Genomic DNA, 25,396 nt, shown 5'->3' on the forward strand with positions numbered 1-25,396 from the left:
GATTTGACGCGTTTGGGATTAATTTTGGTTTCCTTCAAGCCTCCCAACCTTTGGCATAACTTCAGGTGACAGCTTTCAGCTTTTTCCCACCCTCGCAGGGCCGATCCCATTGCCGCTGCCGGCCCTCGGCAGCACAACCTCCCTCCCCGGCGGCAGCTGCCCGAGCATTGCTCCCCCGACACCCGCAGAGCTCGTTTGCTGCGGAGATTTATGGGGGTCCTGTCGCAGGCCCGGGGATCTGTGATTTGCGAGGGCTGAGATTCGCCTGGCAGCGACAGCGGCGCTCGCTGATACCATCTCTTAATTATGTTTGCAGCAAACCCTTCGATGAGCGGAGCTTTAGTGCCCTTCCTGCGCAGCTCCGCACTCAGCAGCCTGCCCGGCGCTGACCCCGGCACCAGCCCGCCACCGTGTCGCGGCTTGGCTTAACATTTCGCAGGTTGCCGGCTTCTCAGTGCCTCACCTTGGCAGGCGCTGGTGTGCCCGGTAACACCGCCCGGGGCTGAGCCCGCTCCCGCCGCGATCCGACGGGAGCTGGGGTTGTACAGCCCCCGACCCTTTGAGTGCTGTCGGGCTCCCGGAGATAGCTTGCAGCGGGGAGCAGGAAAGGGGATTAGGAAATAAATATTGTCTTTGTTGTTTGCTGGAGGCATTGCCTGGAATACATGCTGGGGTGTACAATAAATTAACGTCTCCGGATGCGACGGCGGGCAAATTTCGTGATGGAAAGTAACCAGTGATCCCTCCTTTCATTGATTTATTTTGTATCAATAAATGCTCTTTTTTGGCGTTAAACCGAGACAGATGATAGCAGGGGAGACAGAGCAGAGGCTGGGTTCTTTGCTCACCGTTGCCCTGCAGAAACAGCTCCATTCAAGTATCTGATTGGCAAATCCCTGCTTCCCGTTATCGGACACCCTTTGGGACCACGCATCCTGGTGTTTCGCTGCTCGGGGCTTCCCAACTCCTCTAAAGGATTCAAAACTCCCAGCTCTGCATATCCAGGCTTGGGGGAGGGATGCAGGAAAGGAGAAAGGGCAAGGAGAAGCCTTAAGCACAGGAGAAAAGGCCAGCACCGCCTGCCTCTGCTGCCTTCTGCCCACGGCTGGGTGGAGGGCAGGCACGGGCAATCCAGGTGACACTGAAGTGGGATGCTGGTCCCAAACGATCCTGGTCTTGGGTCTGGATCTCAGTCCCCAGAGCTCAGGTTTGGATCCCCGTCGCTGTGGCTTAGGTCTGGATCTCACTCCCCGTACCTCACTGGCATCAGGCTGCCACGTTTTCCTCATCTCTCTCTCTCTTTTCCAGGAAAGAGTTTGCATTGTGTTTTCCCCCGTGCTGTTGTAGTTAGGAAAAAATCATAGAAGCAATGTTATTTGCATTTTTAAACCCAGCAAGGAGAAGCCGGAATGGGCTTTCCGCCAGTGCAGTCTGGCACTTGCTTTGTTGGGAGTGTATAGAATAATTTATAAATAGCATGGTGGGATTTTTTTAAAAATATATAATTATACTTTTAAAGCTCCTGCATGGCTGGGGAAAAGGAGTCTTCAAAAAAGGCTTTAGAAAAAAGAGTCTTGCAGAGGGAAAATTTGCTTTACTGGCGCTCATAAAATCACAAAGAGGAGGGTTTTCCATCGCAGGAGACAATATAGGAGAGCTACAGACCTCCTCCCACCTCCTCCTCAGGCAAAAGGATTTTAAGACACCTGGATATTTAGGGGCTCGGTTTGGCATGGGAGGAAACGCTTTAGGAGCATGGACTGCCCCGGCCCCATGAGCAGAGCTGAGCCTGGACCATGGGGTCAGGGGGACCGGTGTGATTTACTAAATTCCCTTGTCGTTCAGCATCAGGGGGATCTGGGAAGATGAAGTCATCTCTCATTAAAAACAGAAGAAATAATGCCCAATCCCAGGGTCCGGGGAGCAGCAGCACGTCCCAACCTTGGTGCAGAGGCAGCGGAGGCATCAGGAGGGGCAAAGGCTGCTCTTTGCATCCTCCACGGTCCTGCCCTGCCCTGCGCTGCCCATGCCCATGCAGTGATTCCTTCTCCAGAGGGACCACCAGGGGCTTCACTGCTGCTGCTTGGAAAGGAGGACAGGGAATAAATAAATGCAGAAATAAAAGCAAGTCGGGAGTGAGCTTGATGTGGAACAAGGAGAGAATTGAGTAAATCACACAAAGAGATGCTGCCAGGATCAATAGAGCTCCAGCCCCTGGGCTTGAACACCCCCAGCACCCCCGGCCAGCCCCAAGCGCTCCCATTACCAGCTCCATCCATGGCGGTCTTGAGGAAAGGGGTCAATATATCAGATTTCTCAGTGCAAAAATGCGCAAATCCTCCGGCAGCCAGGGCTGGAGCTATTGATTTTTCTTGTATTTCCCCTCCCTACTGGCAGAGGATGAGGGTGTGATGATGAGGAGCTGGGGGGTCCCGGGTCCCAGTGGGAAGAGGCAGTGCACAAGGTCAGACTGGGAGCAGCCCAGTCCACGGGGAGGTGTCAGGGTGTCTATACACCCAGGGAGCTGCCTGCAGAAAGGTCTTTTAAGCCAGGAGGAGCAGTGGTTTCCAGGAAATAGTAATGCCATGGACTGATCTGATTCCAGTGGCAGGGATGCTGGTATCCATCCATCCTCTCCCAAGCACTGCCCTGGCATCTCCTGCAGACTTTCCAAGAAGGGTAAGATGGTGCTTTTGTCTCAGGATGAGACCTGCCAGGCGGGGCCATGCCTCCCCCCGCCTGGGATGCAGCAGGGTCAATTTACCCACTGGCTGAATTTGCTCCATTGGGACTTGAGTCCATCACAGAGGTGGATTTAGGACTCGAAATTCCCAACAGCCAGCCCCAGGGATGGAGCAGCTCATGCAGTTGAGGGTCTGTGGGCAGTACCTCTGCCATGCTGGGCTTGTGTGTCACCTGCCCTGCACTCCCTGGGGCAGGATTTTCCCCACACATCACTCATCCCACGTCCACATGGACGCCTGATGTTAGAAGTCCCAACATCAGGCAACAACACTGCCCTGACTGGAAGCCCCTCTGTAGGTTTGGTTGCTACTAAAACACTTAGGGATGCAGACACACAGAGAAGGAAGCAGCTCCCTTTCTCCAGAACTGTGCCCTGTGGTGGGAGCAGAGCTGCCTCTGCGCTGGGTGACCTTTCCCGGGCTGACTCATGGCGGTGAGCAGGCGGCAGCTCCTCGCGGCTCACACGTGTCCCCTCCGCTCTGCGGAGGTCACAGCAGCATCCTGCCTGGAAGTCCAGCCAGGGAATCCGAAATCGCCCATCTGCCCAGGCGGTTCAGTGCCCCTGCCATGTGGCTTCCAGGAGTGCAGCGTGCCCCAGTGACACGGAGGGATGAGCCCCTGGGAGCTGTGCCAGTGCTGGCTGGCTGGGGACTCGCTGTGCTGCCTCAATCCGGGAGCAGATGGGGGGTTTCACGCCCTTCCCTGGTGTGTAAGTGATTGCTCCTGGATGGTTTCCAATCCATATATGTGTGCCTGGCTTAATTTATGCACGCTCGCTTTGTGTGAGAAGACAGCAGCTGACCAGTGGTTGAGAAAACTGAACACCCCGAAAAGGTCTAAAATTAGAGAAGAAATAAGAGCTGCTTCCTCCAAGCCCCCGAGCTGCCTGGGCTGCTTCCAGGAGAGCCTGGGAAGTGCCTCCAACCTCCCTGATCCAGCTCTGGGCCTGCCCCACTGCTAAATCCCCCTCCTGAAGCTGAAGGGAGCCTGTCCCCGCTGCACCTCACCATGTCCGTAGGATTGCCCCACCGAGCTCTGGGGCAGCGTGGACCCTTATCCCTTTGGGATGTTTTCCAGGACAAAGGGGCTGGTAAAGTGCCAGGTGGCCTTGCGACCGTTCCTGTCCTGTTTACCCCAACCTCACTTGCCCTGTTAAACACACTCCTGCCTCCCCATCGCCATCCTGACCGCCGGCCCCCTGCCAGGGGAATACACCACATGAGGGGAGTGAAGGAAACAGGGCAGCACCCACCAAACAGCAGGAAGGGAGGCGACCTGGGACAAGAAACAGCATCCATGGAGCTGCTGCTGCTGGGCCACATGGCCAATGCCACCATCACACCAGAGCCACAGCAGGCTGTGTTGCAAACACAAGATTTTGGCACCTCTTGGTGCATCGATGTTGCAGGCACCAAGCTGCCACAAGCACCATTAAAGGGCTGGGGGAACCCCTCTTTCCTGTGCCACCCCCGTGGCGCAGACAGATGATGGCTGGGGTCCTGCTGGGAGGAGCAGCTCATGCCCACGTGTGACACCGTGAGCTGGTGTAACTCCGTGCTGGAGGCTGTGTCACTGCCATTCTCTACACTAAACCTGTGTCAATTATCCAGCACGTCAGCAATGGCAGTAAAAAGTTGAGCACCAGTGAGCTCAAGGTGTGTGGTAACAGCTATGGCAAAGACTTCTAAAGCTGGCTGGACTTCCTAGGAATTTTTGGAAATCCTGACATACCTCTGTGGGTTTTCCAAAACCTCTGCACCTTATCAAAGTGCACAAAAGGCCACAGGCCTCCTATTTGCCTGGGCTGTGGTCAGAGGTTATAGCCAGGTACGAGTAAACCTCTTCTCCCATGTGACAGGACGAGAGGAAATGGCCTCAAGTTGCTCCAGAGGAGGTTTGGGCTGGATATTACGAAAAAGTTCTTCACCAAAACGGTGGTCAAGCACTGGAACAGGCCTCCCAGGGCAGTGGTGGAATCAAGGTCCCTAGAAGTGTTCAAAAAACGGGTGGATGTGATGCTCAGGGACATGTTTAGTGGTGAACAAGGCAGTCCAGAGTTAATGGTCGGACTCAGTGATCTCAGAGGTTTTTCCAACCTTTATGATCCCGTGGTTTTAGGAAAAGAACAGCTGCTCCTGCCAAACCTGGCTTGACCCTGCCTGGCTTGAGCCCTGTGTCATGAGCACCCTTAGGGTGTCAGCTGCTGCTGATGGCCTCAGTGGGTCGCAGGTGCCAGGCGTTGTGCTCCAGTCTGCTGGGACATCTCCTGGGACAGCACGAGGTTGGCTGTTCCTCCGTGGAGGGTCTAATTTGGCCTGGAGAAGGAATCACATATCTCCGGGTCATTCCCTCATGCACCAGGGCTGGGTGTGAACCATCCACAGGTGCCATCCACACAGCTCCAGGTCCTGCAGCCTCAGAACAGACGTCAGTTCAGAAAGAATCATCTGAAGCAAGTGGGGACATTTCCCAGAGGTCCTTGTGCCCCCAGGGCAGAGAGCGAGGGGCAGCAGGTCAGGTGGATTCCCATCCCAGGTATGGACTGAGTCCATGCTGGGAACTCTGTGCTCTGCTGGGAGCACAACACCTCTGATCTCCGATGGCAGCCGTGGACAGGACACAGCTTGGCTTTGTCCCCACCGTGGAAATCAGCCCTGGTGCAAACCACACGTGTGTGGAACCCCCCTCAGTGCCTCTGAGCAATACCAGCAGCTTTGGCGGGGGTCATCCTCACAGCCTGAGACCCCCGTGCCCTGCAGACCCTCTCTGGCTCCAGACATCATCACGAGTTTAAAGGACCGGCAGGAATTAGCCCAAACCCCTTCCCTTGCTAACAGGAGCCACTGAACGGGCAGGAGCTCAGACCCTGCGGGACCATGTGGAGGGGACCCTGGGTGTCCCCTTCCTCTGAACCAGCCCAGCCTGCCCCACCAGGCCACGCTGACCTGCAGCCCGAGCCTGCCTGCTCCATTGTACAGCCAAAACAAGCCGTAAATCCACCTCCGCAGAGCGGGAAGGTGCGATTGCTTATCTGTGGTGCAGGTTTTATCTCGTGCGACTCGTGGCATCACGTGAGGGAAATCTGTAAGTAAAAGTCGGGCTGGAGCCATTTATAACAGCAGCACTGCGATTGTTGCTCCTGACAGCTGCAATTACGGGCACTCCCTTCCATCGCTCCGCGCTGGGGGAGAGCGGAGCCGGCACCAGAAGCAGCTTTTCCAGAGCTGCATCCCTACTCCAGCGCACCTCGTCACCCACAGGCAGTGCTCAGGGAAGAATGTAGGATGGGGCGTGACGCCCCAGTCAGGAGGGTCTGGGGAGGGATGCAGGGTGTAAGGAAAGCTCACCAGCTGCTCCTCATCTCCGTGGGCAGGCCAGGGACTCCACAGGGACAAACAGCACTGCGGAGAAACCCTCCTGGTGGCCCCAGAGAAGCCCAAAGTGGGGTGCAGGTGAGGGCAGCACCCCAGGAGGATCACTGCTGGGCACTTGTTTCCAGTGCCACGGGCCGGACCTCCTGCCTGTGAGGTGTTTGGTGTGTTCCAGGCGGGTCAGCGCTGCGGTGCCAGCAGCCACAGGGCCGGGGAGCTGCCAGGGAATCTGGGAGCTGGGTACTGGAGGGATGCAGAGAACCCTGCCTGGGGGAGATGGAGAGGAGCATGAGGGACATCCATGGTCTCGCAGTGACAGGGCAGTGACAGACAAAGCCACTACTCACTCGATGTGAGCTGAGGGGGAGCTGACAAGAGGCAGGGGAGTGTGGAGGAGGCAGCCCTGAGGCAGCCTAGACTCAGCTGGGCTTTCCTGCTGAGCACCTCAGCTCTGTCTTCTCCAGGCAGTTTCAGGGGAACTGAAACACCCAAAGTGAGCTAAATTCCATCATCGTCCTGGTGAAAAACCCCACTCGTAAGAAGTGACTTTTTCTTTTGCTCTTTTCAGTGAACAGCACCATGGGGTTTGTTTCAGAGCTAAGGGCTCCGCTGTGGTTGTTGCGTGGTGACTCCACCACTTGCCTGGGCAGCCTGTTCCAGTGCTTGACAACCCTTTTCCTGACGACATTTTTTCCCAATATCTAACCCAAACCTCTCCTAGTGCAGCTCGAGGCTGTTTCCTCTCATCCTGTCACTTGCAGCCTGGAAGAGACTGACCCCCACCCGGCCACAGCCTCCTCTCAGGGGGTTGTAGAGGACCAGTAAGGTCTCCCCTGAGCCTCGTTTTCTCCGGGTCAAACAGCCAGACCTTCCTGCTGAAAAAAAAAAGATGAGAAATAGGATAGAAGAAACAGGAGGCTGAATAAAGCGAAACAAAAATGAAGGTTTTTGTGTTTGCTTGACACAAAGCCAAACACTCTAGGTCAACCAAACTGAAATTTCTCCTCATGTTTTTCATTTCCGTTTAGAAAACAGAATACACACGACGTTTGTTCCGGCTGCCCCAAACCCAAAAGACTTAGTGCTGAGATGTCTCTCTCCACAGAAAGGTCCACTATTTGCACAGCTCCAGCTGCCACCTTTGAACCTCTGGCCAGTCTGTGCTGCAACCACACTGATGCTGATGTCAGCCCAGCAGGGCTTCGGGCGCGCTTGGGGATCCGTGCTCAGCACCTGCCAGAGGAGTTTTTCCATCAGTGTTTAAGAGGTTTAATGATATGCCAGGAGAAAGGAGATTTATGCACTTCTGAGGGGGTTATGCATTCCTACTGATTTGTATTCAGCACAGTGCAGGAATTTATGGAAGGAGGGGATCGATGTTTTATTGATACCTAAAAAAACCTGTATGATGGATGTGCTAATTACACATTTTTCTCCCAGACTCCCTTTATTATACACAAACAAATGGCCCTGCTGCTGTAACAAATGTAGGGAAAATGTGCAACGGAGCCAAACTCCTTGGAGGTGATGCATGTGAGGGAGGCCTTGCTAATGCCAGGGCAGAGACCTCAGTCCTTTGTTTAACTTCTTCCCTAGCCAGTATTGAATTTTGGTTTCCTGTTGCCTGTGACTCCATTTCTATTTCTTGGAAATCATATCCCTTGTCAGGGACGGGGGGGCACAGCTCTTGCAGCCACACTGCGGGGTCCTGGCTGCTACAGCAGGTGTTGGTTCCCAAAAACACTGCGCAGAGTGTGCATTTGGTGTGCCTTGCTCAGAGGGAACACACAGGGCGAACAACAAGCAGGGTTTTTTTGTCTCTCTGCTAAAGCAATAACTGTGCAGAGGACAGGGCAGAGGTCAGTCGTTGTGTCCACTCCTCCCTCTCCCACTGCAGGGGTGAAGGCCAGGCAGGTGCTGTGATTTGTGTAGCAACACATGTGAAAAATCGATATTGCAGATGGAAATCAGAAGCTGAGACAGGCACACGCTGCCCCATCCCTGCCTGATGAGCCTGAGCCCCGTGCAAGCGCTCCTCCTGTGCTCCAGGCAGGGAGGGAGGGTGGCTCTGCTCAGTGCAGGGAGGGTCTGTGCTCTGGGTTCTGCTTTCTGCATGGGGTGTGTGGGATTTGGGAGCCACCAGAGCAGGGCAAGGACCTTCTGGGTGCAGGACACAGAGTGGGTACAGGAGGTGGGAGCAGCACGGAAGAGAAGGTGGGGTAAAGCATGGAGCCCGAAGCATGGCGCCAGAGTGCTGCCTGCCCAAAACTGGCAGCACAGCCTGGGTTTTCACAGTGAGGACTTTGTGATCTTGGGGGCCAGAGAAAAAGTTCTCAGCCGTTCCCCTCGTGTTCTGCCAAGAAATGGCTTTGGCAGGCAGCTGCCACCCACGCAGCTGCAGGCTCCACATGCAGGCAAGGCAGGGGGTTCCTCGGCTTTGACTGGGCTTGGTGGTGCCCTACAGGGATGTTTGGCAAAGGCAAAGGCTCAGTCAGAAGTGAATCTCTCCTGGTGTCTCCTGTGCCCTGGCATGGGGATGGTGGGAGGCACGATGGGGAGGAGGGTTCTCCCCCTGACACACGGGTGCAGGGAGCAAATCTCCCAAAAAGTGATGAGGGAGACGAAGAAAAGGAGTAGCAGGATGAGGACATTTGCAACTGGTAGCCTGGAGGAGCTCGGGGAGCAGGAGGGGACATTGATTAACCAGAGGAGCAGCTCTGCCCACAGTGGGGTGACACGTGCCAGGCTGAGGTGTGCTGGGGGCTGTGCCACAGGCAGGGAGCGTGCCTGGGCTTCCCCTGGCTCCCTGTGCCACTCGGGAGCCACACACATCCCCAGCCTGCTCCTCCTCCAGAGGCAGGTGTCTCCCACGGCAAAAGGGAACCAGCTCTTAGCTGCCTCTTTCTCCTTTTGTCGTGGAAAAAAGAAATGTAATCACAGCTTAGCTTGCAGGGATCCCTTCAGACGTCGCTTTCAGGCTGGCCGGGACTTGGTGTGTGCAGTGGCCTCTGCCCTGTGCCCAGGGACAATGACAGGTCTGCAGGCTGACCAGCAGGATGGATATGATAATTATGCTGGGATATTTTTTCCCTGCTTGGCACTGCTGGTCACAGCCTGTTATTGTGTCTTTGCTGTCCCAGCGTGGGACCTGGGGCAGACCCACACATGCAGCACATGCAAGGGCCCTGCATGATTTTTTTTACCACTTGGTGCTTGAAATGCTTCTGATTTTGTGTGCTCTGTGGCCCAGGGCTGGGGGAATGGGCCGAATTTGACCTGGCTCGTACTGGGGTGACTGGGGGCTCTCCCAGCCCTGCACCACCTCATGTTTGCAGGGGGTGGTTGGTGCACCCGGCACAAGGGCGCTGGCACTGGCATCCCCTGAGCTCCCATTCTGCTCTCTCCCAGGCTGCGGGGAGCCAGCAACTACATCCACATCATCCTGTGGAGCAGGTGCAGCGAGTCTGAGCCCAGCAGCCCCATCCTCAGTGTTTCCATCCTGAGACCTCCGCGGGCGCCTTGCATCAAACCTGCTCCCACGCCTGCCAGAGCGAGGGGGTGGGAGGAAGGATCAGGCCCCCTTTTAAAAAAAAAGGCAAGGAAAAAGTGAAGGAGAGCTGGTAGGAGCTGCGAGCGCTCTGGAGAAGGGACCCGGCGAGGCAGGGAGGCCTCTCTCACCATGGAGACGCGCCGGGAGCGTGCGGAGGCTGTGCGCTCCAGTTCATTCGCTGCGAGTACTTCTCCCAAGCTATTCCAAGCGGATTCCCGCTGCCAGCCCGCCTGGCTGCCTGCGGAGCGCCGGCAGGCTCGGCCCGGGCCGGGCGGGGCTGGCCGGGCGGGCATGGCCGGCTGGATGGACGGACGGACGGATGGATGGATGGATGGATGGATGGAGGCGGACAGGGCTGCTGCGGGGCCGTGGGGGGACGAGTCGCTGTAAATACCGCCGTTTGTCTACGAGGCTGCGTGTTAGTCAGCCATGTATATATAGAGAGGTGTATTCCTTAATTTGCAAGTGGCAGAGCCGCGTTGGTTCAGCCTTTTTCCCCTTTCCCATTTCAAACCAGGGCTTCCTCCACCCCACACAGGCAAGGCAGCTGTGGGGCCATAGACCAGCAGGGTGCCCTTTGTCCCCACAGAAAGCGACTGGGGGAAGAGTGGGTGCTTGCAAGCACATTCCTGGCTCTGGCACAGCTGAATCTGTCCCCAGTCTGATACTGAGCCGAGACTGGGGCCCCACCACCCCACTCGGCCAAGCTGGGGTGCAGGGATCCCTTCCAGCTCAGGGTATTTTATATTCTGTCAGGGATGTGGGATGTGGCTGGGAGGGACCAGGGCATGTGTGGGAAGCCCTCATCCATCACCCTCCCTTTTCCTGCAGGGCTGTGGTGTAACTACACTCATCCCACTTCAGGGACAGGGATAGTGCCATGGCTTGGTGGCCCAGTGGGACCGTGTAGGTGGCCCTGCATGGCTATGTCCAGGTGCCTCAGTGACCATACAAACATAGAATATTCTGAGGTGGAAGGGACACATAAGGATTGAGTCCAACTCATGGCCTTGCACAGGACAGCCCCAACAATCCCACCATGTGCCTGAGAGTGTTGTCCAAATGTTTCTTGAATTCTGTGAGGCTTGGTGCTGTGACCACTTCCCTGGGGAGCCTGTTCCAGTGCCCAAACACCCTCTGGGTGAGGAACCTTGCTCTGACATCCAGCCTAACCCTCCCCTGACACAGCTCCATGCCATTCCCTCAGGGCCTGTCACTGAGGTGCTCCAGCTTGCTGCCTGGGCTATTTTGGGGCTTTTTCACCCCTAAGTAAAGCCTCTGGCACCCAGTGAGGCTGTGAAGAAATTAAGAGGAATAAAATCCAGCTTGTTCCCGCCCCTCATGGAAGCTCTTTTTTCTTCCACAGCTCCTGCATTTTCCTCTGCAAGCCCCTGGATGGAAAAGTGGGTGCACGCATTGCTCACAGGCTGCTGAGCAGAAAAAGTTGGCTTTTATCCTCTTAATCTCTTCACAGCCTCACTGGGTGCCAGAGGCTTTTCTTAGCGGCAGAAAAAGCCCCAACACAGCCAAGGCAGCAAGCTGGAGCATCCCAGTGACAGGCCCTGAGGGAATGGCATGGAGCTGTGTCAGGGGAGGGTTAGGCTGGATGCCAGAGCAAGGTTCCTTACCTAGAGGGTGGCTGGGCACTCAACAGGCTCCCCAGGAAGGTGGTCGCATCATCAAGGCTGGCAGAGCTCAAGAAACATTTGGACAAGACTCTCAGGCACATGGTGGGACTTTTGGGGGTGTCCTGTTCGGGGCAAGGAGTTGGGCTTGATGATCCTTGTGGGTCCCTTCCAACTCAGGGAATAAAATTTATATTCTGTCAGGGATGTGGGATGCAGCTGGGAGGGACCAGGGCATGTGCGGGAAGCACCTTCATCCTCGTCCATCACCCAGTGCCTCGGGGTGACACGGCGACCCCTAAACCGAGACCCCCAGCTCGCAGCCCCCCCAGCACGGAGGTGGCCGAGGGCTCCCCGGCGGGCTCGGGGCTGCCGTTCGCCGCGGCCGCGGGTGGAGGAAGGAAGGAGATGGAACTCGACAGCTGTGCGCGGGACAGGGAAATTTTCCACCCGAAGCAGATACCGGGATAAATATAAACCACCTCTGGGATGGCTCTTGGCCGGGATCCCCGGCCAGGGGAGGGTAGGGCAGGGTCACCCCTGGGAACCCGGGAGGCGCCCGCTGACACCGCACATCGTGTCCCGGGGTTCATCCTGGCTCACACCGCACATCGTGTCCCGGGAGGATCCCTGCTGATACCGGGCCCCGCGGAGAGGAGGAGGGCTCTGCTCCCGGGACAGGGGTGCAGGGGAGGATCCCGGCTGACACCGATCCCGCCGGGACCGGCCCGGAGCGGGCCGCGAGTGCCCTCCAGTGGTCCCGGGAGGGAGAAGAGAAGGAGGAGGAGGAGAAGGAGAAAGAGGAGGAGGAGGATGACGAGGAGACGGCAGCGGCAGCCCCGGGCCGGGACCGCGGGGGACGCGGGTGGCAGCCGGGCCCAAAGGGGGTTTGGGGGCGCGGAAGGGGTTGCCCAGAGAAGCTGTTGCTGCCCCATCCCTGGAAGTGTCCGAGGCCAGGTTGGATGGAGCTTGGAGCACCCTGGGACAGTGGGAGGTGTCCCAGCCCATGGCGGGGGTGGGACTGGATGAGCTTTAAGATCCACCCCCTTAACCTGTCCCCCTGTGCTGGACACTGGTGAGGTCACACCTTGAATCCTGTGTCCAGTTCTGGGCCGCTCAATACAGGAAGGACATTGAGATGCTGGAGCAAGTCCAGAGAAGGGCAGCAGAGCTGGAGAAGGGTCTGGAGCACAGGAGTCTGGTGAGGAGCGGCTGAGGGAGCTGAGGAGGCTCAGGGGAGATCTCGCTCTCCACAACCCCCTGACAGGAGGGTGGAATGAGCTCAGTGTCAGCCCCTTCTCCCAGGCAACAAGCGACAGGATGAGAGTAAACGGCCTCAACGTGCGGCAGGGGAGGTTTAGATTTGATATGAGGAAAGTTTTTGTACGGAGAGGGTTGTCAGTCTTTGGGACAGGCTGCCCAGGGCAGGCACATCCCTGTAAGCGCTCACAAAACGCGTGGATGTGGCACCTGGGGACATGGTTTAGTGGTGAACATGTTGGTGCCGCTGGGGGAACGTTTGCACTCGGTGATCTCGGAGGTCTTTCCCAACCCGAACCAATCTGTGATTCTACGTCATGTCGCCGCTCGCCGACATGCGGATCCGCGGCCGCCCGGAACCCTCGTGCGCCGCGCGCGTTTCCCGCGGGCGGCGCGGGCGCGCGTACCGAGGCGCGTCGGGGGAGCGTGTTGTCGGGCGGACCGGGGCGGGCGCGGGCCGCCATGGCGTCGCCCCCGCTGTCGGCGGCGGGCGGGAGCGGCGGCGAGCTCAGCTCGGGCTCCGAGGCGGCGGCCACGGGCGCGGCGTCGCCGGGCCGGGACCTGCCCGCGCTCTTCGAGCAGGCGGCCGAGCGGCTCCCCTCGCTGCTGCCCGCCGCCAGCAAGGAGCAGCTGCTGTACCTGTACGCCCGCTACAAGCAGGTGAGGCGGGACCGGCCCGCGGGCTGAGCGGGGCCCCGGGGCGGGCGGGCCGCGCTGGAGGGCGAGGCCGCTGCGGTGCCCCGAGGGGCCGGGCCCGGGGCTCCTCCGCGCCACGTGCCTGCGGGACTGCGGCCCAGAATGTGGCGCCGGTGCCGAGGAGGAAAGTTGCGTCCCGGGCGGGGGTGGAGCGGGGGTATCTCCCTCCGGGACAGCGCCGGCCGCTCCTGCGGGGCAGGTGGAGGGAGCCTGGTGGGACAGAGCCCCGCGAAACTCGGGGGAAGAGTGGTTGGGAAGTGCCCCAGCGGGGAAGGACCTGAGGATGCTGCTCGACAGCAGCTGAACGTGAGCCCAGGAAGGCCCAGGGCATCCTAGCCTGTATCAGCCGTAGTGTGACCGCTGATAAATAACATAGAGAATAGAAATGTTCAGTTCCAGCAGGACCAGGGCACTGAGCGACCCCCTGTGCTGGGCATGGGTGAGGCCGCATCTCAAATTCTGGGTTCTGTTTTGGGCTTCTCAGTTCCAGAAGGACATTGAGGTGGTGGAGTGTGTCTGGAGAAGGTAACGGAGCTGGGGAAGGGTCTGGAGCACAAGTCTGGTGAAGAGCAGCTGGGGGGGCTCTGCGTTGAGTAAAGCAGGCTCAGGGGAACCTTGTTGCTTTCTACAACCACCTGAGAGGACGCTGTGGCCAGGTGGGGGTCGGGCTCTGCTCCCGAGTAACAAGTGACAGGACAAAAGGAAATGGCCTTAGGCTGAGCCGGGTGCAGTTCAGGTTGGACATCAGGAAGAATTCCTCACTGAAAAGGTGGTCAGGCATTGGAAGGGGCTGCTCAGGGAGCCGGTGGAGGCACTGTTCTTGGAAGTGTGTAAGAAACAGCTGGATGTGGCCCTTAGTGCCATGGTCTGGTTGTTACAGTGGTGATTGGTCTGAGGCTGGACTTGGTGATCTCAGAGGTTTTTTCCAAACCAGATGATTTTGTAAATCCAGCACCCTGGTTGTTGTTCCTCACCTCTCACCCTTGCTCAGTGTGGGTGGCCTTGACCCTGCATCCATGGAATGACAGGAAACAGACTCAAGTTGTGCCAGGGGAAGTCCAGGTTGGATAGTGGGAAAATTTTCTTGCCTGAAGGAGTGGGAAAACACTGGAATGGGCCACCCAGGGAAGTGGTGGGATCACCATCGCTGGAAGTGTTCAAAAACCGCGTAGCTGTGGCACTTTGCCATATGGTTTAGTGGGAATGGTGGCGTTTGGCCAAAGGTTGGACTGAATGATCGTGGGGGTCTTTTCCAACCTTAACGATTCTATGGCATTGGTTTGGCTTTGGCAGAGTCCACGGTGGCTGAAATTGGTGTGGAGGATCTGTCCCTTGCCACTGGCAGCGCAGCTCTCAGGCAGGCTGGTCGCCTGTCAGCGTCCCTGAGGCTTTGCAGAGTAACTTGACTGGTAAATCCCACTGCCATGGCTGTGTTTTCCCAGCTCCGTGTGCCTGCTGGGGGATGAGGCTGTGGGACGGGATGGAGAGGTGGTGCGCAGTGCCCATCTCCCTGTTGGAGACAGCGGGATGTGCACCAGTGTCCCAGGGGTGGGCACTGCCTCTTTGGGGGCGTCACAAAGGACGCGCCTGTGCAGACCTGTCCGTGGAGGACTCGCGAGTGGGCTGGGAAACGGAGCTGGTTGGGGCTGGTTGTAACCTTGAACACAGCCCCCTTTTCCCGTTCAGGCCCTGTGACCTGAGCAAGCTGTAGGATGCATCCTGCCGAAATAGACAGTGTAACTTCTTCCGCTGCCAGGGGAGAAGTTACATAAAACAAACCAAAAACAGCACCAGTTGCAAAGGGCTGTAACAATCACTTAAACTGGAGAAAGAGAAAACTGTAAGTATTGTTAGACCCGGAAGGTGAAAGAGTGAAAGTACAAATAAAGGCTGGATGGAGCTCTGAGCAACCTGGGGTAGTGGAAGGTGTCCCTGTCCATGCCAGGGGCTTGGAACTAGTTGATCTTTAGGGTCCCTTCCAAGCCAAACCATTCTGTGGTTCTGTGGCTCAAGTGTGTGGCAAGAGATGCTGCCTCAGCTTGAGAACTGAATCCCACTCATTTGGGCAAATAGACAAAGCTGGGTGTGCACATCTTCCATGTATGTTCCTCCCACATGGATTACCTGTGTCCTGCTACTGCTGTGTGTAAGTGCTCTCAATTTTTTAGTGCAATATTTAATTATCCTCTAAGCTGGCAGCTCCCAGGCTGTGGTTTGTGGACCAGTAATTATGTTAAAAGCAGGCCAGTCACGTGAGGTTTTGTTTTCAGATTGTGCTTAGCGCTTAAACAGGTCTCCAGGTTTCTCCTTCCCTTGTAAGAAAAAGGAGCATGGGGAAAAAAAGTACTAGGAGAATTTTACAGTGCCCAGGATGAGATGAAAAAGGCGTCTTTTCTATCATTTTTTGCCTGTATTCTCAGGATGCTTGTTGCATGTATTATCTGTGGTTTTTGCTCTGTTTCAAATGCTTTGTGACTGTCCTGGGTGGAAATGGGAAGGGATTGCTTGCTTTTCAGCTCATGATTGTCCACAGACTCCAGAGGGTTTCCTGGTGTTAGCTCTGTAAAACCAATAAGGAGTTTAATGGTAAAAATTGCTAAAATCAGAAGCTGTTTCACTAGAGTTTTGATACAAGTCAGGAAAAGCTGACAATTAACACTTTGTCAGCACAGATTTCCAGCTGCCTTCCACTAAGGAGAACAGGGCACTTCTGTGTCCTTCTCCTGTGTCCCTGACCAAGCAGGATGTGACAGCAAGTGCCTTTGTGCTCCTCGGTTTCAGGCTGTGCTTGGCTCCTGGATTTCTGTGCCTTCCCAGTTCGGAAAGGTGCCATCCCTCTTACAGAGTGCCTGGGAGTGTAGTGCTGGCACTGGAGAGGGGAGAGGTTTGTTAGCACAGCTACTGCTGGGATTATGCCCTGCTAACTTTAAGTTTTGCAGCATTTTGTGCTTTAAATCAAACCGAGGGCGCTTAATGCAAGTTTTCTGTATTTAATTACAGCAGCGGTATCAGGATGCATAATGAGCTGCTAATATATCACCCCGGTGGACGGTGGAATTGCTGGCACACAAAAGGTGCTGACTCAGATCTGTCCACTGTCCTTGATTTGGCATCCTTGTCTTTTCCCAGTTTAGTGTTTTGTGTCACTAAAGGCTTTGATTTAAGATACAGCACCGTCATAAAAGAGGTGACAGTAACAGCTGAGCTCTCTGTTAAAATACTGTACATTATTTATTTCAAACTGTTTGGGTATATAGACATTTTCCTGGAATTTTATTACCTTTTATTGGAGGCCATTTCAGGATTTTATTACTTTTCTCTCTGATTTTGTTTATGTGTCAGAGACTTGAAAATAAGGGAATTGCTTAGTTGTCATCTCCAGTGAGGTTTTTAGAAGATGTTGCTGAGTTTATGACTCTGCCCCACAACAGGAGGAAGAACAGACCAGTCCATAAGGCTCTGGACTGCGACCGATTTTTCTTTCCTTCCACTACTTTCTGTGTGGTTTTGGGCAAATCACTGGTCTGGGCCTTGTGTCTGTAGTGGTCAAGTGAAGGGAGCGCTTGCCCATCGTGTTGAGGATGTAGAAATCTGAGGTTCAGAAGGTGCAGTAGTGGAGACCAGTGTAGTAGTGGTGATTTAGATAGGGGTGGGAATCCAGAACTTGCTGGAAGTTATTGGACTGGGAAAACTGCCCTGCCAGGAGGAGGATGTGTCTGTGTAAATGCTGGGGGGTGCTGGCAAGCTGGAAATCCAGTGCTGACGGCAAAATGGGCCTTGTACTGTCCCCGAGTGTGGGCTCAAGAATATAATACCAGTTTCAGTTTTGCATGATGTCTTTCAAATATTGTGGACTGTGATGCCACAAGCCTGCCCTGAACACAGGAATTTCTGCCTGCAGCTTCCTGCAGTGTGGAACCGTGTGATGGCACTGACTTGGTTGTTACCAGTGTCACTCTCTGTCTCCGGGACATGCAGTCCATTGGTCATCATGACCCCTTCTGTGGCTGGTGTTTGCTTGTTCTTCCTTACACCCCATTTTCAGTCAGGGCTTTCCCATGGGTTGGGGCAGAGCTGTGGGCAGGAGCAGGCGGGAATTGCCATCTTGAAAAAGAAATTTAGCTTACTTGGCTTGTGTACAGTGAGAGCTTAGTCCTGCTGTCCAGGGAGGTTCTGTTCCTGTTACTGCTCCACAGGGAGGCTGCAAATACAATTCACCTTACCAGATTTACAGTCAGGTAGGAATGTTTGGCTGGAACATCCTGCTGTATAAATATATTGGCAGAAAAATTAGCAAAGAGCCATTTAACCACCACCAGGGAGGGGAAACCAGTCATGGAGTAATGTGTGAGGAGAATCTCAAGGTTTCTCACGGTGTGGAGCAGCAGCTAAAGTTGTATGGGGACGGTGTACAGCATGAACACATTTCTGAGTATCTCTCCCTCTTCTGAATGTCATTGACCTTCAGCTCTCAGGTGAAGGCCTCATCCAAGGTTTCCAGATTTATTTTGGTCACAAATGGAGATGGCTGCAGACACTGCCTGGTTGGGGCTGCCTGGGTCGTGTTTGTGCAACTCATGAGGATAGCGCCTGCAGGTAGTTCTGCATGCAGAAGCAATACCAGGAAGTTTTTAATGCATTCTGGCTGTCATGTTCTTTTAATGCAGCTGGTGAACTGTAAATGAGGAGAGCTGAGCATCAAGTGACCAGTCAGCACCCTAGAGACCTTCAATAATTATTTTCTGGACACGGAATGAGAAAGTCTTAATTTAAAATACTAATACAGGCCCTTGTCTTTGTGCTGGCTATGGAGTAAAGCAGCTTTTGAGGTCCTCTAGGGAAGTAGCAGGAGGACAGAGTCCTGCACAAAATTTTGCCTTTTTTTGTCAGTATTGGCATGTTTAACTGCCCTGCCTCAGCTGTCGGGCTCAGGTCCCCTCTTATGTTAAATTCCTGGTTGGTTTCTCCTGCATTATGGAGTCTTGCGGCAAAAAGAGAGGAGCCAAAATCCTGTCTTTTATTCTTTCCAACAAAACCTCTGCAAGCCTTTTTAATATATCTTAAAATAGCAAGCAGGGCACAAGTGCACTTTTTCCCCCTCTTGATGGATGAAATTTAACTACTGTTCCTTGATTTGTATTACTATCGATGTTACTAACAGTCTTCCCCAATGCTAGAACAGCCTTTGAGTGCCAAATCTCCAGAGAGGAAACTGCTGTCGTGTTTTGATGATGGTAGTGGAAAATTAATATTAAAGCAGATTTTTTTTTTTTTATCTATCTTGGCCAATTTTTGCAGCTTGGCTGTTGAACTAAAGAATTGCCAAGCAGGCGTTTTCCATAGAGATAATGAATTTGCATTTTATTCCCCTGTTTGTTTTGCTTTTTGAAACAAGTGGTCCGATCCACCTCAGAGCATAGTAGAACATTTAGACTACATGGGTTGTGATTGATTTATAGAACTTAACTGTTGCTAGCCTATTCTATTTCTCCATGAAATGCAATATGTTGTTTTAAAGGCCAGCTAAGATGTTCTAATTTGGATGAATTGCTCACTGGGAGACAGTCAGATATAGAGAAAATTAATTTCAGTTACAGTCACTCATATCCTCTAACACTTTAAATGAAAACATAGTGTAACTAATAAATATCTCTCAGCATGGGCATGCTCTCCTTAAAGCCTGATTAATGATTCCATCCTCAGCATAAAATCCCCACCCTGTTAAGGTGAAGAATTGTTAGTTGATTTAAGCACTTCACCTGCCTGAACACTTGAGCATATTTCATAAAACATTGCTGAATGCAGTTTGGTTTTGCTTGACTAACAAAACATCCAGCAGCCTTTGCCCACCTCCAGGATGTGCCTGTGTTCCCTCCCTGGGGTCCCCTCTGTGCTGTGCCCTCTCCTGTGGGGACTGGGTGTGGTAACTGCTTCCCAGCGGCTGCTGCATTTGGAGCCGTGGTTCAGCTCTGGCTTCTAGTCTTCCCCCCATCATCCTTGTGTTAAAAAAATTTTATACGTGGGAAACTGCCTGGATCCCACTGGCACCAAGTCCATTTTTCACTGGCTATGACACTTTTTCCATATATCTATCCCTGGGTTCTGGCTCGTTCCCTTTCTTCCTTGTGTTTTTTATTTTCACCCCCCACATTTTAATTTCTGCCTTGTTTCTGACAGATTGGTTCATCTCTGGCCCTCGGGCCTTGACTTGTCTCTCACGCAGGGCTCCCGTGCAGCCGGGTGCCTCGGAGCAGATCCAGGAGCTGCCTGGCATTCCTTTGCTCTGGGTTTGTCCCCTTGCCTTCCAGAGGACCTTGAAAATAATTAAGCAAAGTCTGTTTGCTCGAGCTTTGTGTGGAAGCAGGTGAATTTCAGCCTTAATGAATAATCATCTCTGTAGAAACCCTAATCAACAGAATTTTTCTTTATACTGGTGGGAGATGAGGCATTTGGCTGGGTAATAAACATAACATCAGTGAGAAATCACTTGCTGGTTGTCCCTGTGGGTAATGCATGCAAAAGAAATGAGCTGCATAACAAAATTGCTTCCCTTGCATCATGCAAAGAGCACCCAGGGATGCAGAGGTGCTAAAGTAGGGGTAGGATGGGGTTGACGAAGTTGTTTCCCAAAAAAACCTTTCTTCTGGCCTCATGACATGGTTACCCTGAAACCATCAGAACACAGAATTTTCCTTGTGCAAGTCCCCTTTGTTTTGTTCTGACAGAAGGAAATTTCTTTCCTTTAGGTGAAACTTGGAACCTGTAATACCCCCAAGCCAAGCTTCTTTGATTTTGAGGGAAAGCAGAAATGGTGAGTGGAAATCCTTGTCATTTCTAGCAATTTCTGGCTCTACTTTTTGTTGCATCTTGTTTTATCTGTTGACAGATTATGGACCTAGGGGATGTCAGCTTGGAGAGTCTGCCACTGAAGTGGCTTTAAAATCCTTTGTTTAACAGGGAAACGTTTGCTGCTGTGCCTGATACAGATGCGAAATACCAGACTCCTGTATTTACTGTCTTCATCCAGAACTGGCCTGCACACAACAAAAAAGGTGGAGCTCTGTGAACACAAACTGTGTCCCAGCCTGGATCAGGATCCCCTGAAAGATCCTTTTACAACAGAGCTGCACTGACAGTGGCCATTCATGGCCTCAGAGAAAAGCTGACTGTTTCAAGCCGAATGAGAGATGGCTTTGCATGCCCTGAAAGGCTTTTGATGAATCTGTTCAGTGTGTTCCACTGATGTCTCTATAAAAACACCTTGAGCTGTCTCCAAGGGGCTCACTGATGTTTTGCTGTTGCTCCTAGGGAGGCTTGGAAAGCCCTGGGAGATACCAGCCCTCACCAGGCTATGCAGGAGTACGTTGCTGCAGTGAAAAAACTCGACCCCAGCTGGAATCCGCAGGTAGGAAACGTGGAAATATTGTTCGGAAAACAAACCAGAGGTTGTCTTTGTAAAGCTGACAATGGTTCAGCTTCTCACAGGCTTTAATTGCTGCATGATGAACTTCATTTTGAGCAGATTAAAGTCTAAATTAATTTTTAAAACTCTCCTTTTGTTGTGACTGAAGCATGAAGAACCATCTCTTTCATTCATAATGATCTTCATTACAGTGAGCGCATGCACAGGGTTGGTTTGGCTGTAGTGATCTAATTTATTTTGCTCTTATTGGTTCATGCTGTATTTAGCATGTAAAGATACTTTTTATCCTTTTCTCGTCCTTCTCTTTTCAACTACTATTTAAGTGTTGATCAATAGAAAGCAATCTCCATGAAAGTGACATGAACTGAATGATCAATTCTAAAAATGTTTCCTTTTTGTTTCGATGCAGGAAATTACCAAATCTGATTATGATTAGGTACTCCAACATAACAAGTCTGTATCTGTGTGTTATAGGGAGACTGTACTGTCAATTAATCTGTCTTTCATCTACCAGGTTTATTACTTGATTGAATCCTTAAGGATATCTCCTGTTTGTAGACTGATTTTTATACAATTTTTAAAAAGGATTGGTCTTTAGAAAAAGTATAGCCTTTGGAAATAGAGTAGAGTTATTTCACTAATAGTAAAATGCTGAAGGCATGGTAATTTCTTCTCAAGGTAGGAAATTTGTTCTTCTATGCTCCTGTGCTTTGGAAGGAAAATTGTGTGGGCACAATCTTATGAATCAAGAATTTGATTCTGAGTTGTCTTCTGATGCTGTTCTTGAGACTTAAGGTTAATTTTTTTTACATATTTCATGCCACTGATAGTGTTCTTGCAGCAAAGAAACATTGTCACTTAGAAAAAGCCCTTTTTAATGCCCTTGGAGAATATATTTTAATGTGCTGTGCATTTAGCCAAAGCTGGCTGCTTGCTGGGTAAATTCTGGTCAAATCTAAAATTCTCATACAGAAATAAAGTAATTTGTAAAAATCCATGTATAACCCTGAATGAAGAAAGTGTCAAGTGAAACACATGAATAGTAATTTAAAAATGGAAAAAAATATTCAAAAAAAATACCCAGTGCTTTCCTGAAGAAACTTCTCAGCATGGTGACAGGCTTAGCTTTTTGGGTATTCTCTTCCATTTCTTGCCTCAGAGAAATACTTACTGTCACAGTAGGGAGCTTCAGGTTACACAGCTGACACTCAGGAAAGAGGAGTAATCTGTCCGTTTTTACAAAACAAATATTTCAAAGAACCCAAATAGCAAACAAAGAAAGGTTGGCAGCACTGTTCCTCCCCTCTTCCCCTAAATCGAGGAGGTCACCTTAGCAGAAAATGTGATTTAAAAGTTAGCATTGAAGGTGGCATTGCTTTCTTCACAAGAATTCACCTGTCCTTCTTACTATGGCATCCTTGTAATTCCACTTTTATAGGACCAAAATGCTGTCAGGAGTCCTCTCTGTTTTGCATCTCATGCTGCTCTCCAGTTTTTCCTTCTCCCCACCAAATCCACGTTCTGGAGCCACGAGAGGGAGCTCTGTTCTTTAAAATGATGGAGATGCATGTGTCAGGGGATGGAGATAAAATAGCTACTTTAGTCTTCAGGTTTCAAATTGGATTTATAGAAAAGAGCTGTGGCTACATTACAAGGTGCTTCATCACTGTCATTGTGTCTCCTTTACATGCTCATCTGCTGGGCTCCTTCAGATTTTTCTTATGTTCCGTAGATCGTGAATGAAGTACTCCAAGTGTCTGGTTAAAAGCAGTATAAAGTGCATGTTACAAATTCAAAAAGTTTGGCTTTCACATCATTATGAATCATAAACAGTAATTACAGTACAAAGGTGTACAATTTCTTATAGTGCGTCCTCATGAATTTTGCTATTTTAAAGTTTTCTCAGTGTTCCCAAATTTCTTTTTCTTCAACAGTTCATCTCATCCATTAAAGTTGTTCTTTTGTGTTATTTAACATCCTCCTCAGTCTCCTGTTTCATATATTTCCAAAAGGGCTCTAATGTCCTGATCCTTTAGTATTAAATATGCAAAATTTTAAGTTTAAAAACTGCTTATTTTTTTCATAGGTTCATTTTTCCCTTAGCAGATTTGCTGCTGTTCTGCAGTCTTCAGGCTATCAGTACTTTTGTTAGTAAATAGAATGGAACTAAATGCAGTATTTCTTGTGCAGTCCAAATAGATCCACTTCTTCATTCCTTTTTCTTGTTTCTCCATTGGTTCATTCTTTCGTATTGCAGTTTCTTTATTAGTACATTTTCAGCATTAGACTGTACTTGCTTTAATTTAGTATCTTTGTTCTGGATGGAGAAAAAAAAGACCAACGTAAGAGAGTTCTGATGCAGTAGGACTGCCCTGACTTTGTGTCCAGAAGCAATGAGGACTCTAATAGCAGCCAAAATCTCACCTGCTGCTTCCTGTTCTGCACTGAGTTTGGACTACCCACACTTCATTAGGAGACAGCTGAATGTGGAGAGGCAGCAGCTGTTCTGTGCCCTCTGAAGTTTGTGTGACGTTTTTGACAGTATCTGCTTGGCTGTTTCCAGTGTAGTTTAATTTCTTTTTCACCCTTGCTGCTCGCAGGTTGTCTCACAGTCCTGCCTAATCTTCTCTCTCAGAGCTTTGTCTAAAATCTGGAAAGAAATGATCACACTGCACTTATTTTCAGCCATTTTATTTGCTGGAAAATCTTTAAAAATAACAGGTAACCTGGAGGATATTTGAGGTGAGGTCCGTTGTCTTTACATCCATGAAGCCACGGGAATCTCATGGCTGTGTTTGTCTAGAACCAATAATCACAGTTGCCTTTCAGGATGTTTTGCAATTCAGCCCCTGTGTTGGCCTGATCTTACTGTGTGTTGTGGGTTGTTTTGTTCCTTTTCCCAAGAACAGCTGTTAGTAGGAGGTCAGGAATATTCTTTTCCATGCTCTCTCCATTCTCCTCTTGATGCAGTCTTCCTTTGTCATCTTCTACTTTTTAGCACATCTTTTGTTTCTTGTGAGTCATTCCTTTCAGTCTGAAGTTCCAGGCAGTGGAAAGGTAATTGCTTGGACCAGCTCAGCTCTATTTGCATATTTCAGAGACATCACCTGTCCTTCAAGTCTATTCACTCTTCCTCCAGAACAGAGAATAATTTATGAAGCCATTCTTTTGCATTCTCCAGCCTTAAACAGAAACATTTCATGCTGTCAACACCTCCCACTGCTTCAGGTCCTTTACAAAGGAAGATATGTCCCGGCTGCTTCTCTTCTCCCATGTTCACCTGTGCTCTTCCTGCTTTACTGGCAGCAAATGACAGATGCTTTTGGTGGCTTTGGCTGGTGTGAGCGTGGTGCTGACACTCACCTGCCCTCCCTGCCAGCCACCTGCCGTGGTGCTGTCCTGCAGCTTCAGTGGTGGGCCCAGGGGGCTGGGGAGTATCACCTTCACGAGCTGGGTGTCTGGCATCTTCATGCAGTAACTTTGTTCTCAGGTACATAGCTGCGTAATTGGGCACTTCAGTGCTTGCGGGTTTTGAGAGTCATAGTGGCTGTGTTTCCATTCCATTTCCCCACACACCGAAATTCTCATCTCTCCTGTGAATTGGATGGCACAAATCCCCACTGGCTTCAGGCACCCAGATTTTTCAAACCCAAAGAGGCAGAAGCAGGCCAGCACTTCTCTTCTCAGCAGCGTCAAACATGTCCCTTCCAGCGAAATTGTGTCGCAGGGGCCGTGGGTGGAGGTGTGACACGACGCCGCAGCGGGGTGGCCGGGAGCTGTTATTGATCCCTTCTTGTAACGAGATGGTTATATGGCACAGCTCAAACAATAAAAATAAATAATAAAAAAAGCATCCAGATTTGCTCAGCACATTTAGCCTTCCATTTGCTGATTGCAATTTTGGCATCACTCGGTTCTAAATATTTCCTTTTCCTATTTCTTATATTGCGCATTTACCAGTTCCAGTCTGAACAGCTTGTCACTACTAACTTCAGTGGCATCCTTTCCCAAACACTTAGAGGCCTCTTCCTATTTGCTTTGAGTGCTGAAACACACAGGAGGACTTAATTATTTTCTATTTATATATCAAAGTTTAAAAAGTTGGCGTTTTAACTTGTTTGACTCAACTTCACCACTAATGCAGTTAGTAAGGTTCCTGCTGTGCAGTGAGCAAAGTTGGAGATCAGGAATCTAAAGAGCAGAGGCTTCTCTCTAACGCAAAGTGGGAAAGAGAGCTCCACCTCAAAGAAAATAGGCATTCACCAAACATCTTCTTAGGCTCTTAAAGGTGTGAAGTCCCAGTTCTGATGTTTACAAGGGAGAAAGCTGCCTGTGGTTTTTTTTTAATACTATTCTGTGCCTTGTTTGAGTAGGGGAGGATTTATTTCTCTGTGTTCTGGCCCAAGTGTGAATGGGACTAAAATCCCTCCTTTGTTGGGTTGGTGTGGGAGCACCAGGTCATGCCAGCAGAGGACCCTTGGGGAACAGAAAGTCTCATGAAACAGAGAAAAACGTCAGAGTGAATAAAATAGCAAATGCACAATTGCTGCAGGCTTGGAGCAGTCCAGTAGGCTGGAAAACCTGCGGGAATAAAACAAATGGATTTGTCCATTGGGTGTTTTTGCAGGAAGTACTGCAGGGGGCAATATTTGATAAGGTGGGTGGTCAGGTACCCTGTGCCCAGGGCTGGGCTCCATCCCTTGTGCCTTCTGGTGAAATAACCTTT

At 51.6% G+C, this 25,396-nt stretch overlaps 1 protein-coding gene across 1 annotated transcript in view; it reads left to right on the top strand.

Moving 5' to 3' along the window:
- The first annotated feature begins 13,013 nt into the window (after positions 1-13,013).
- The window catches only part of ACBD6 (acyl-CoA binding domain containing 6), an 81,265-nt gene continuing 68,882 nt past the window's right edge, over positions 13,014-25,396 (top strand). The window contains exons 1-3 of the mRNA XM_032118088.1: positions 13,014-13,211; positions 19,994-20,058; positions 20,556-20,652. Coding sequence (XP_031973979.1) covers positions 13,014-13,211; positions 19,994-20,058; positions 20,556-20,652 — 360 coding nt within the window. The remainder of the gene's footprint in view (positions 13,212-19,993; positions 20,059-20,555; positions 20,653-25,396) is intronic.

Source organism: Corvus moneduloides, chromosome 9, assembly GCF_009650955.1.
Source record: "Corvus moneduloides isolate bCorMon1 chromosome 9, bCorMon1.pri, whole genome shotgun sequence".
Taxonomy (NCBI): Eukaryota; Metazoa; Chordata; class Aves; order Passeriformes; family Corvidae; genus Corvus; species Corvus moneduloides.